This window comes from Lycorma delicatula, chromosome 4 (assembly GCF_047948215.1).
Source record: "Lycorma delicatula isolate Av1 chromosome 4, ASM4794821v1, whole genome shotgun sequence".
In the NCBI taxonomy this organism is placed as follows: Eukaryota; Metazoa; Arthropoda; class Insecta; order Hemiptera; family Fulgoridae; genus Lycorma; species Lycorma delicatula.
The window spans coordinates 66159792-66174181 of record NC_134458.1 but is presented as its reverse complement, the minus strand read 5'-3'; the positions used below and the strand labels follow the sequence as shown (position 1 = coordinate 66174181).

The 14390-nt window shown below is 29.3% G+C and overlaps 1 protein-coding gene across 2 annotated transcripts in view; it reads right to left on the bottom strand.

Annotated features, from left to right (window-relative positions):
- Window positions 1-14390, bottom strand: part of LOC142323491 (fatty acid synthase-like) — a 232107-nt gene that overhangs the window by 32166 nt on the left and 185551 nt on the right. For both annotated transcript variants that reach the window (XM_075363214.1, XM_075363215.1), the window contains 4 exons: window positions 10335-10582; window positions 8688-9012; window positions 3943-4098; window positions 2096-2302 (listed from right to left, as the gene is read on the bottom strand). In XM_075363214.1, coding sequence (XP_075219329.1) covers window positions 2096-2302; window positions 3943-4098; window positions 8688-9012; window positions 10335-10582 — 936 coding nt within the window. The remainder of the gene's footprint in view (window positions 1-2095; window positions 2303-3942; window positions 4099-8687; window positions 9013-10334; window positions 10583-14390) is intronic.

Below are 14390 nucleotides of genomic sequence, written 5' to 3'. Positions count from 1 at the left end.
AAATTATTACTTAATCTCTTTAGATAAAAGTAAATAAATATTTTAGTCCGATAAAAATAGAATTATATACTACATAATTTATCTCAGGGAAGGTATGTGTACTTTTCTAGGGTTAACAGAAGGGAAATGCTATAGGACTTTCCTTTCCTTTAACAAAATTTAATTTAATAAATTTTCTGAAAATGGTTATAATACAAAGAATATTATTAAACTGATTTGAAAATGTCAATTTAAATACAATAAATACAACATTAAGAATGTAAAAATAATATTTTTACATCCAATTAAATTAAAGTATTACTGTTTCAAAAAACATTTAATCAGTAATTACAAAATTCCCTTTAAAGCTAACAATAAAATAACGAATAACAAATCTAATTAAAATGTTTGTACTGAAGCCGGAGTTCATAAAATAGAATGTGGGGAGCAAAAGTGTAAAAACTTTACAAAAAAATGATTAACAGAAATTTTAAAAAATTCCTTTAAGGAACACTAAGTCTATAACATAGTAAACAGAAATCTAATTATGCTAATCATATTATAGATAATAAACACACATTTTATACAGACAACATGGAAATATTAGAAATTAATAACAGATTTAAATTCTTTACTTTTGAGAAGATATATATTTAATGCATATATTAAAAAATAGTAATGAAAATATAATCGGTGAACAAGTACTGTTTGAGATGATCGGAAAATGGAAGAAATACATTTATTTAATTAAAATTATTCAAATTATGATAGCAATAAACAATATTTCTATTTTTTGTTAAGGATTGTAATAGCTGCAGAATAGTTAATTTTATGTAAACGGCTGAGATAATAAACATAGATCTCCATATTTTAATTTTTGAAAAACATTTTTAAAACAACATTCAAACTTTAGTATGTTCTAATAAAGGAGAAATCTCTACAAAAGTGCTTAATAAACAGCAAGTAGGAAAAATAATACATTAAATTAGTAAATAATTGATTTCTATTAATGAAAAAGTCAAACAGGATAGTAGCCAGCCCCAGCAGAAAGTTTAACTGGTGTGGATTATACTGTAGCCAAGTTTTACCATCCATAGGAGTATTCATAGGAAGATTAATTTTTTAAGAAATATTAAGGGGCATTAATGTTACAATTTTCAGTCGCTAATAAATTCCAATGGCTTGTAGTAAATTTGTACTTGACATTGTTTATTGGTGACTTATTAAATGTTCCTTTAGCTGTTAATTTTGCATCTTACTTTACCAGTTTTCAGTTTCCAGGATGGTACTTCCTTTCAGTTGTTGCAGAACCATAAGGTCATAACGAATGCTCTTTGCCATTTTACTTATGACGTCGTGTTGAATTATTAGTATTTTTTTAATGTAGGTTGTATTATATCTTTTTTTTTTATTTTTAGTTTATTTCATAAATATAGATATAAACATTTCCTGTAGCGCTTCCAAAGTCTTAGATTTAATTTCTTTATTAATGGTTTTAATTGTCTACAGTTTGCTTTTATATTTATTATTAATCAATTTCTTTTATCTACACAATGTTCTACACCCAGAAACAAAATATTTGTAAGTCTTTATTAACAAGACAATAAATCTTCTAGTATTATATAATTTTTAATAACCTTTATGTTTTTAAACACAAGGAAAGAAATTAGCAATAAGGCATTTTTTAAATAAATCTAAAACCAAGATTATCTCATTAAAATTTATTTTACATAAGCTAAACTTGCCTTTTCATTACAAATTAAACCTGAGATCGTTGCTAATCTATTTATTAATTATAATTAAAAACAGCCATTATTTTAATAAAAATTCATTTTAAATGCAGTCATTTTTTTTCATACTAGTAATTTATTCCTTTAAATCTAAGTTTCTTTTTACTCTTGTAAATTGAAAATTGACAGATTACCAAAAGACCAAAATATTTTGTCAGGGGTAGAGCTAGAACTATTTAAAAATAAGACTGTTCTTCAGTCATATATTAAAAAAATCAAGGATTTAACCATTAGGCTATCCTGATACTTGAATAAATAATTAAAGATGATGAAATCATAGCAAACAGTAAAAACAAGAAATTAACTGACAATAATTAAATGACTACCTGATATTCTTTGGTGGTTTACAGTTTTATCAAAGTTCTTAGATAGGTCTTGTAATTTGGAGATTGTAAGAACTCGAATATCCCGCGATGTTAAAAATATCTCAAACTGTTGCTCTAATATCTGTTTGATTTCAACAGCCATCATCGAATCCATTCCTAGTTCTGCTAATGTTGAATGAACACTTACTGTTTTTCTATCTCGGATACCTACAATTTAACAGATAAAACAAACAGAAGATGTAATTCAGGGATAATAATTCAATAAACATGATGAAATTATGGATCATTTTAATCATCAGAGCATGAATTGTTCCGATCATTAAACACAATGGATTGATAAATGAGTTCATAAGAAGTTTAATGAAGACTACAATGAAATATATCAATGAATGAATGCCAGTCAAGGTTTGGATATGGGGGACAGCAAGATTATATGAGCAGTTTTACCTAAAAAGTCATCGATTCAGAAGCTCTACAGTTTGTACTGCTGCTTTTATGTATCTAGTTAAAATTTTAAGTAGCAAGTACATTACTTCTAATTATGGCATCCAACTCATAACTTCTTTTTTTTAATTTAATTTGTACAGAATAGAAACACAATGTGTAATAAATACCTGGTTAAAATTGTTTGTTTATATATTATTAAACAGACAATAAATTCACTTGCTGAAATAATAATTTACAACCAGAATTGATATTACCTGATTTAAACATAAAGAATTTAAGTAAGCTGTTTGGATTTTGAAACTGACACTGAATAGTGAATAAAACTGAAAGTAAAGAACTACAGAGTTCAGTTCTTTTTCTGGAAAACCCAAAAACAAATTTTTCATGTACACATGAAATGGAACTGCAGCAAATTTTTAACATAGATAAGACCAGCTTTACATGAAAAAAATTTAAAAAAAATATTCAAACAACAAAAAAAATTGCATACTCCTCGTTATTGCACAATAAAATGATAATCTCTGTATTGTTGTGTCATAAGTAGCATAAAGTAAAACATGTTACAATCTGAAAATGCAAAATTAAGCTAGGATACACTCTTTTAACAACCAATAAAGTTCACATGATGCACACTTAAATTTTTATTTTTATTTCATAGTTCCTTAACTATCATTCTTATTCTGTCTGTCATGGCAATTCAGATGAATGGAAATCATGCATCCTGGAAACAAGTTACCACATCTTATTGTTAATGGATAATGCTCTGGCAAATCCATAAAAAGGTTTCATAATATGTAATAGAAAAATCAGACGTCTGCTTATGCCTCCTATTAAATAAAGTTAATATGGTCCACAGATAAAGAAGTCTCGAGTTACAAGCATTTGTATAAAATAATCTTGAAGCTGTACAGTTTCAAGACCATTTTATACTGTCTACCTAAAGGCGACAACATAAATTATCTTGAAGCTGTAGAGCTTCAAAATCATTGAAATTAAATAAGATTGTTTACTTAATTAATTTATTTAATGAAATACGATCATTTATATAATCCATTTGAAAAGTTATACTATAAAAGATGCCTTATTCGAGTGAACTTTAATTCAGAAGGAAATAAAAGAAGCAAAAGAGTTAATGTACAGAAAACTCTTGCAAAATCATAACAAACACAACTTAAGTTAAATTCATTATACTTATAGAAATTTCTTAGAAGGCCTGATGATGAATGCAAATTTACTACCCAGAATATTAAAAAATAACTAAATACATCTGAACCAGTTATATGTAGAAGAAATAACTGCTGCACTATACAGCTACTAAATTAGTTGTAGTAATTTAGCAAGCATTGTATAAATTGAAGGAATCCACAAAATATGTAAATACAAATTGTCTCTGAAATTACCTAGAATATTAAATATTACATCAAGAATGGTGCCGCTTCTACTGAATCCTGTAGACTTCTCTGCAACAACAATGCTAGAAACAACAGCATGAGGAGAAAGTAGAAATGTATTCAGCACATTTAGACAATCTTGAATTTTCTGCTGCAACGTGCCACCTAAAATTTACCATTAAAAAATTTGATCAGAAAAACTTAATTCTTTCATAATGAAATAAGCGACTATATTATTATTACAACCTAATAATCTAATGTAATGATAATTAAACATAAATCTTCATGCTTTTTATCATAGATGGTGTGTAAATTATATATTCATTAACTAAAAAATAGTTAAAAATGTAATTAAAATCAATTTTTTAAACATTTGACTCCCACATGCCAATATAACAGTCTGCAAATACGTTTTTGAAAACTCCAAAAAAAGGTTGGACCTTTTTTAACATTTTTGCAATTCAAAAACATTACCCAAAACTTGCAGTGGTTTAGTTTATAAAATGAAAGTTTGCAATTTTAGTTTATAAAATGAAAGTTTGCAATTTTAGTTTATAAAAAAAAAAAATTAATGCAATATTCTTCTTGATAAGAAAAATAATCTGAACAAGTGTACACTTCACTTGTTACAAGTGTAATCACTTCACTTGCTATTACAATATTAATATTTATTATCCAGAATCATTCCAATTTAGTGGTTTTATATTTGGAAGTGAAATTTTCTGCACATGCTTATGTATTAATTAACAAACTAAAATTTGTTCCATTTTTACTGCTCACTATTCTCATTTACTTGAAAACATAATGATTTATTTAATCATGAGATCTTGAGATCATAATCATTTTATAATCAAAATCATTTAACTGACATATTCCAGTTATTTTTTGCAATTTTTTAATCAAATTCTGTATAAATTTGCACAAGAAAAATAAATAAAAATAAAAACTGGAGTAGTAAAACATTGCAACATTAAATGGTCAACTTCAATTTTTTTGAATGCCTATGTTCTTGTTTTACAAAACTTATTTAAAGTTTCACTAATAAAATTTTTTTTACCCACCAATTCATACATATTATCTACTTTTATTAATTTTAGAAAGAAGTTTTGAGAAGTGAGAATTCATGGTACTTGATAACTAACAATCTTTTTTATGGGTTGATGATACCAATTTTTTTTTTTAATTTACCAATGTAGATATGATTTCCTCAGCAAAATCATCAGTTTGAATTTTTACAAAATCCAGTTATTTGAGATAAGATTCCTGTTGAAGTGATTTGCCTTAAAAAATCGACATCAAAAGCTGCTCTTATATGATGCTCTGGATGGAAAGGATTGTTGGTAATATGTGTTATCAATATGTGTACTTTTACTGTAAACTGAAAAGTGATTTTATAAACCTTACAATTCAATCTAAAATATGTAGGATGTTTTTGAATTAATTAATATTGTTGTATTTAAAGTACCATATTTATTTGAGTACCCCCCACCACCAAATAAGCCCTGCACCTCAATTTTCCGGACCGAAAATCTAAAAAAAAAATTGAGTGTATACGGGTATTTTAAAGTGCAACAGATATGATAAAAAAATACGTAAATACGAAAATATTCAGAAAGCACATTAATATTCATAAAGCAAAATATTCATAAAATATATTCATAAAATATTCATAAAGCATTTAATTCGTTCATTTAAATTACAATATTAATATTGCATTAATAATTAATTAATTACCGTAAGTACTAGTTTAGTTCAGAATCAGTGGGCCAGTAAAACGAAAAGAAAGTATTATGTTGAAAAGGATCATTTCAATACACTTTAATATGGGATTTTATTTTTAATTAATCACTGTCACTGTCAATGTCTGTAGAAGAGTTACCGGTAGTCTCCACATTGCTCTGCCAAAGGTGATCGTCTTCACTACCATCAAGTTCATTAGATATTCCACTTTTTTTTAAACTTTTCCGTGGAAATACCTTCCCAAGCATCTTTCATTCAAACACAAATCTAGGTGTTTGATTCTTCCTGTAGGCGTGAAAGAAATTTTCATCAGCTATCCATTTACTGTACAGTTGTTTTAATGCAGATTTGAACAGTTAATTAATGCAGACCTCTAGTGGTTGCAACAGAGATGTCAATCCGCCTGGAATTATTACTTGGTCTGTCATACCCTTTTTTAAAATGTCTTTCACTTTATTAGTTGTATGCCCCTGATAACTATCCATTACTAGCATACTGGTTTTTTTTTTATTAAGTAAATCTCCTGATCGCTTTTGCCATACACACCTGATCCAATCTAAAATTAAGGTTTCGTCCATCCAACCTGATTCCTGTGCTCTGATAATAACTCCATTTACCTGTACGGTAGGAAGAGTTTTTCTTTTAAAAACAATGTACAGAGTTAATTTTGATCCATCAGAAGTAATGCTAAGCATAACACTACACCTTTGTTTTTCATTACTACCAGTGCAAATCGTAACAGTTTTTTCACCTTTTTTGTTTATGGTTTTGTCAAATGGCATTTCAAAATATACAGGGGTTTGATCAGTGTTTCCTATTTGAGAAGGCAAATAGCCTTTTCTAAGATTTATTATGTATTTGTAAAAATGTAATTTTTTTGTTTATATGCGTCTGGAAGTCGTTGAGAAATGGTCGTCTTTCGTCTTATTGACAAATCATTTCGTGCAAAAACTCATGTTATCCATCCACAGCTTGCTTTAAAATCAACTTTAATCAATGATTTAGCAATTTCACGAGCATATGATCGACTCATTTCTGTCATGACAGCATAACCGCATTTCCTTTTTTCCATAACAAAATCATACAATTTTTTTTCTAGTCTGTATATTTTGGTTTTAAGCCACAAAAAGCCCTTTTATTACCAGTGACTATCACCAGAAGCTGTTTCTTCTTACACCAGTCTCGAATGCCGCTTTCATCTATGTCAAATTTTCTTCCTGCCGCCCGATTTCCAATTTTTTCAGCCTCTTCTATAACGCGCAGTTTTTCATTTACTGTAAAAGATCGTAGATGCTGTCCTATTGTACTCATTTTAATGCTGTCATTAAAATAAATCATCGTATTAAACTTTACAAGTTAACTAAACAGATTAAATGCACATAACCATCCACATATACAAACAGTACAATGATTATGGCGAACAGACAAGACGGCGATGGGTAACTGATACCGTAACTGTAGTGTCATTAGAACCGGATGCAGCCTATACAGAATGAATCAGTTTTATAAAAATACTGTAACTTCGTTCCTATCGATAATATGAACAGGATGTTAATAATTAAGGATGTATTCTGTATAAGCGGCATCTGGTATTGATAAATGAAACCCTAATGTAACTATATTTATGTGGATGAATTTACTTCCAAGAAAGCGTTTACTTTATATAAATTATCCTGGGTAAAGGCTATGTTTCAAGTAAGTCCCACACCCTTATTTTTTCCCAATTCCAAGAAAAAAAGTGCGGGGGTACTTGAATAAATACGGTAATTTATCTCTTCACCTTTTGGCTTAGATTGTCCAAAGCAAAATCATATTACTTTCCATTTAACAGTTTTTATTTTACTTTTTTATAAATAGTTTTAAGATTTTACTTTCCTGGTTAAAAACTTTTGTCTGGATAAACCAATTTTGATAAAGTTTTTTACAGAGGGTTGTGCATATGGGCAGTTTGTTGGTAAAATTTTGGGATCAATATCTACAGTGGGTGGGGTTTTTCTTGGTGGGAGTCAATTTTCACAAAATTTTGCAAACATAACCCCACTTTCTACTAAGCTCAGTACACAAGTGCACACTTATCTTACCATTTTTTTAAAAATTTGCCTAAAATTACCCCTTCCCCAAACATTATAAAAACTATTTTTTTTTTTATTTATTGCATATTTTCTAACCAAATTTGTTAAATGTCTTGCTAGGCATAGTAGTAATGCAAGCAATCAAAAAAAAAAAAAAAATTCTGTGGGGGCAATATGGGGTAAGGAGCCGATCAAACTTTAAAAATATCAATTTTTAAATTTTCCAAAACTTTTTTGGGTTTAATTAAACATAAAATGATAATTTTACAATAAAACTCATCTTAAATTATCCCCACCTCAAAAAACAAATTTTAGGTAAATTTTTTCATGTATAATCATTTTTCCACTATACAAGAATAAAAATAACCAATGTCAGTAAAGTATTACAACTTTGTTGTCAGATTTTTTTATTTTATTTTTTATGTCATTTAACTTATTTTATGTTTTTTTTTTTTTTTATTTCTGTGTACTTTTACCGATCTATCAACATCTACTGATGACTGTTTAACAATCAAAGTATACAACTAGTTCTAGATTTTTATTTCATTTAAACATGTCTTAAGTGTTTCTGTATGCTAGTTAATTTTCATAGGTAAATAAGAAAAAAAGATGCATAAAAGTTTTGAAAAGACCACATTTCTTACCAAATAATATAATATAATTATGTGTACCTGCATTTTAATGTACAATGATTCTCTTATACTTAAAAGGTGTATTTTTCCATGGTAAAGTTATATTTATTTCCATGGTAAACGTACCCTCCATACTTTACTCCATATCTTTAAAAAATATTACTGATGTTAAAAATTTAGAAAAACTCCATCAGGAGTCATAACTTATCATAACAGTGTTAAAATTCTCTATTTGAAGGTATGAATTTTACACACATCTGTAACAATTAAAAGAACTTTTAATATCAAACTTTTTAGTAAAAAATCTTACCTATAACGATTTCATTATTTCCTTCCCTTATTTCAGCGACCAAACCAACATCTCCTACCGCACCCCACTGAATCGCTAAACCATGATAATTCTGTTTACGCCGTCTTTCACAAATTCTTTCCATTATAGAATTTGCCATTCCATAATTAGTCTGACCTTCATTTCCTCTGCCACAGCTTACACTTGAAAATACAACAAATTGTTCAAGGTGCGGGCACATCTCTCTAGACACTTCATCAAGCAGGCGAGTAACATGCGCTTTTGGTTTCAGTGACGTCACAAAATCTGTAGCCTCCATGTTTTCAAATAAGGCATCTTTTAATTCCTGTAAAAATTACAAGAACATCTGAATCGGTGGAGGTGAGATGGTTAAAATAAAAATTTAACTGATTATACAAAGTAATTAATAAAAATTAAACATAATACCAAAACATTAAAAGAAGCAGTGATTATACAAGCTAAATAGATTTAAATGCGTAATTTTAGTTTAAAAATCAATTGCATTCTCCATATTTCTGTATTTTAATCACTTCATGAAGCACTGACTCAGACTGTTATGTATAAATGTAAATGTAGTCTTGTACAGTCTCAGGTCGACCATCCCTGAGATGTGTGGTTAATTGAAACCCAGCCACCAAAGAATATCGGTATTCAAATCCGCATGTAAGTAACCTTTGCTATGATTTAAACCTTAAAACTCTCAACTTCGAAATATAAGAAAGGGTATTATTATGCTTCTGTTGTCATTTTTATTACTGGACCACTTTAAAAATTTTCCTACAAATTTATTAAAAGTAAAATATTATTCTGTCAATGATTTTTTAAGTAACACTAGTTTAAAAAAAAGTATTATATATAAGTATTAATAAACTACATTATATGTAAGTATTATACCGGTATATGTATATAAAAAAATATATATATATACACACACACAAAACACAATAAAAATTTATTTATTCACCATTTCCTTTCCAAACTTTTGCTATCTGTATAAGTTATAAATAATCTGAGTGCAATTAAATAATAGTATCAATGGTTATAATCAAATAAAATTTATTATAATTGTTAGTCCTACAAGATATGTTGTAATCACATATGAATTTGTCATTATTCATTGTAATCAATATATTTATTATTAAATGTACAAACACTAAACATAGGTTAACTAAAAAAAAAAATTAAATCAAAACATGCGATTTATCATGCTGAAGTGTTCAGCAGTTTTGCCAAACTACCTTATGGATAAAAACCTTCTACGAGCTGTAGCAAAGGAAATGGCACAGTTTATGGGAATATCTGGTGAGACCGCTGGTTTTAAAAAAATTGAATATTTTTTACTATTATATTTTCTTATTAAAGGCTTCATGCTTAATTTGCAATTTAGTAGTTTATTTTGTCCAGTATCAGGCAGATTATTCCTGAGGCAGTGCCATTTATTGAATTCAAAGAGCAAATAGTTTCATTATATAAACATTAATTTGAATTTAATTTAAAGCAAATGCACCATTAACTGTAAACAAGTCAAGGGTTTGAAACGCCACAGACTGGTAAGTACACCAAAGTCTTCCCTTACTACACCATATTCATTACTAAGGATGTTTATAAGAATAAAACCAAAACTTAAAAACTACTACAACTACATACCACTGCCAGATTAAAAATTCCAGCGACAGGTCCTAATCGACTGGCTTTGATCAACAGTTTTTCCACTTCACTGTGTGATGTGAGTGGAAGGGTGCTGATTTCAATTCTTACATTATGCTTTTTCCAAACTCGCATTCGCATGGCTTGATATCCACTTCTTATACCAGTTCTCGATGTAATTACCAAATTCCTAGCACCTCTGTGAATCAACCAGTCAACAAGCTCAAGTCCAAATCCACCCAAACCGCCTGCAAAGTTTCAAATTTGTTGTAATTTTCTTAAATAAAACCTAATTAAGCTCAAGAATAAGATTCATGAATAAATAAGAATGAATTTACATATGTATGTTACATATTTACACCTGCATATCCATTTCTGTTCTCTTTTTGCTGCCTTCATTAACATATCTTAATGAATTTATATGGTATATGTTATTTATATTTCAAACATTCCAAAGCAGATTAAAATAAATTTAAATCCTAAATGTATACATACTTTATTATATAATAACTACATAAGTGTATAAAAATGCTTATGTTACATTTATTTTATACTGTGATAAAAACATGAATTTTAAGTTAGTCGAAGCAATTTAATGAAAAAACAGCATCAATATTGTTCTAGATTAAATATTACTAGATTAAATACATCTCAGGGTACCATAACTCAGAGCTTTATTGCTATTGAAGGTGAATCTGACATTTTTTTATATACATCTATCTGCACCTGAAGTCATACAGAAATTGAAGCGAGACAGACATTCATCCATCTCACTTGCGTCAAAGTGTAAACAAAATATTTTTTTAGCATAATGAATTTTGTGCCAATAAAAACAAATTTGTGGGAAGCGTAACTTTTTTGTTTCCATTTGAAGAAATTGGCAGCTGAAAGTCTTCATTTGCTCTCCAAAGCTTACGGTTATTATGCTCCATCGATTTCAACTTGTGAGTATTGATGATTCAAGAGTGGAGATTTTGATTTGGAAGACTAGGAGTACCCTGGCCAATCAAAAAAGTTTGAAGACAAAGAATTGGAGGGATTGCTGGACAAAGTCAATATCAAATGCTTAAGAATTGGCAGAAGCATTAATTGTGACCGAAATGGCCATCTCTAAATGAATTCAATGGGAATGGTTCAAAAGCAAGGAAAGTGGGTACCTTATGAACTGAAGCCAAAGGACATCAAAAGGCATCTTCTAACATGTGAACTGCTGCTTTCACAAAGAAGAAAGGATTTTTACATTGTATCATCACTAGCGATGAAAGATGGATACTTCACAATAACCCCAGGTGCAAAAAATCATGATACAAGCCTGGCCAACCATCAGGATCAACAGTAAACAAATATCCATTGTTCGAAGGTATTGCTCTGTATCTGGTAGGATCACAAGAGTGTGGTCTGTTGAGCTACTAAAATTTGATGAAGCCATTATTTAGATCGTTACCAACAACTAGTGCAGTTAAACTGAGAATTAAAAGAGAAACAACCGGAATACACCAAAAGATATAACAAAGTGATTTTCAAACATGACAACACTTGGCCACATGTCACATAACAGGTCAAGAAAATGCTAGAACTGCTCAGATGGGATGTTCTACCACACTTACCGCCGTATTTACCAGATGTTTCTCCTGATTTCCACTTGTTTCAATCCATGTAAAATCACCGTCTGACCAGCACTTCAGTTCTTTTGAAGATATCAAACAATGACTTGATTCAAAGATAGCCTCAAAAGACAAGTAATCTTCCCGACTCAGTCTTTTATCAGAAAGATGGAAAAAAGTTGTAGCTAACAGTGGACAATATTTTGAATGACATGTACTTATCTCTTTATTTCAAAATAAACGTTCATTTTCACAAATAATACTTTAGAATTAAGTAGTAAATGTACTTCAGTTAATGAAAACAATTAACATACTCTACTTAAACATGATAAACCATACTTGCTTTTCTGAGAAAATTTTAAACTACAATATAAAAAATGGATTATGCCTACTTAGACAATATTTCAGTAATAATATAACACTAATTAATAATTTTGATAAAAATTATTGGTTATTTATTAACTAATCTAGACAATTACTTACACTTCTGACAAATTTTAACTACTTTTGAGAAGAAATTAGTTGAGATGATTTATCTTAGCTACATTTTATATATTTTTAATTGCTTTTTGGGAATCATAAAATATTTTAATTATCTTTATATCACATTATTATAGGATTAAATATCACTAGCAAATATGGCGTACTTTGTGGAGCAGTATATCTACTCATTCCTGTTATGATCTATAATATGTATTATTACGTACAGGTCAAATTAAACAATCTTTTACATCACTTGAGTTCAAAATTCAGATCATATTGCACAGACACAACACTATATATATATATATATATATATATATAATTAATAGCCTGGTAAAATTTTTCATGATTTCGTACTAAAAATTTCATGTTGTGGGTCTAATTCGAATGATTACTACTGCATGAATGATGTATTATATTTGATTATTATTTTACAAGCAAATGTCGTGTACAACTGTAACCATGAAAGGTTTTACAAAAACAGGTACGACATGTAAACAAAGATGAATTTTATTATAATAACTGCCTCTGCTACTAGAGGTAGAGTAAAAGGGTTAATACTGTTATGTCTCTATTATTAGTTCTTTATTCTGTAACAGTATACATACGAGTAGAATGAAATGAGTTTCTGGAAATACATTCCAGTTTTTAGTTTTATTCATTTTGAGTGAGCTTCCTTCACACTTTTCATTTACCTTTCAGTAGGCTACGTAGTTGACTTCAAACCGGAAACATGTCACATCTTGGTCACACTCCCTCTTGTTTTAAAAAATATACCTTTTGATTGAAAGTTACGTTTGCAAACAAAAAACTGCTCCATTCATTTACCATTGCTGAAAAGTTGTATCAGAAACTGAAATTATCAGTAACTGAGCAGCAGATAAAAAAATATGACATCAATAAGTTGTATATTACAAATTAGCAAATGAAAAGGATTTATTGCTTGGTGGTTCTTCAGAAAGACGATCGTTTTGTGAACCAAAATCCAGAAAATTCCTTGAATTAAAGCAAGAATTTACTTGAATTAAAGAAAAAAAGGGAAAAGTGTTTTGTATTTTCTACTGAGATCTGCATTACAAAGGCGAAACAAATATCTTTAACAGGAATATTGAGAATTTTACAGCTAGCAGAGGTTGGTTTCACTCTAAACAACTCCCTTAGAATCAAAAAAGACTGTCAGCATAACCTTTCAAACAAGTGGGGATATTTTCACTTTTTTTGGCTGCACCAAATTTTTGTCTCCATTAATGTGATGCTTGTTTAGTCTCAGGAATCTAATGAACCTAGCTCTCATCCCCTGTGATGATTTGTTTCAAAAACTGTAGACTAGTCCTGGAACAATTTTGAAGAAAAAAAGAGCAGATGCAAAACACTGATATCTGTGGTTGTCAGTCAACAGATGTGTCATCCATCATGCACACATCTTACAGTAACCAAACGATTGTGATTAATCACAAACACACTACCATAACTGATGTTAAGTTCAGTTGCAATCTCTCTAATTTTAATGCGTCGTTTACCCAAGATCATTTCATTCATGGATTCTGTGTTACCCATCGTATTTGCAATTGAAGGATACCCAGCACACAGTTCGTCAGTCACATTTGTTCTTCTGTTTCTTAACATTTGGCACCATTATGTGATGATGGGGCATGACATTGCATTCTCACCATATACCTCATCAATTTGGCAATGAATTTCACAATTGTAATCTTTTGCCCACAAAAATTGGACTACTGAACGTGCTTATATACTGGACAAAACCTCTAGAACACGCCATATTGACAATGACACTACATACATACTGAATGTCGTACAGAATTGTTGCTGGGGGAACATGAAGATAACAACACAACCAGTACTGCCACCACAAGACTTTAGTATATCCCTTTCAGTTCAAGAACACAGCAAGGATGTAACTTATTTTTTGATCCACCTCTCGTACTTAGTTAATGTTATGGAAAGAACT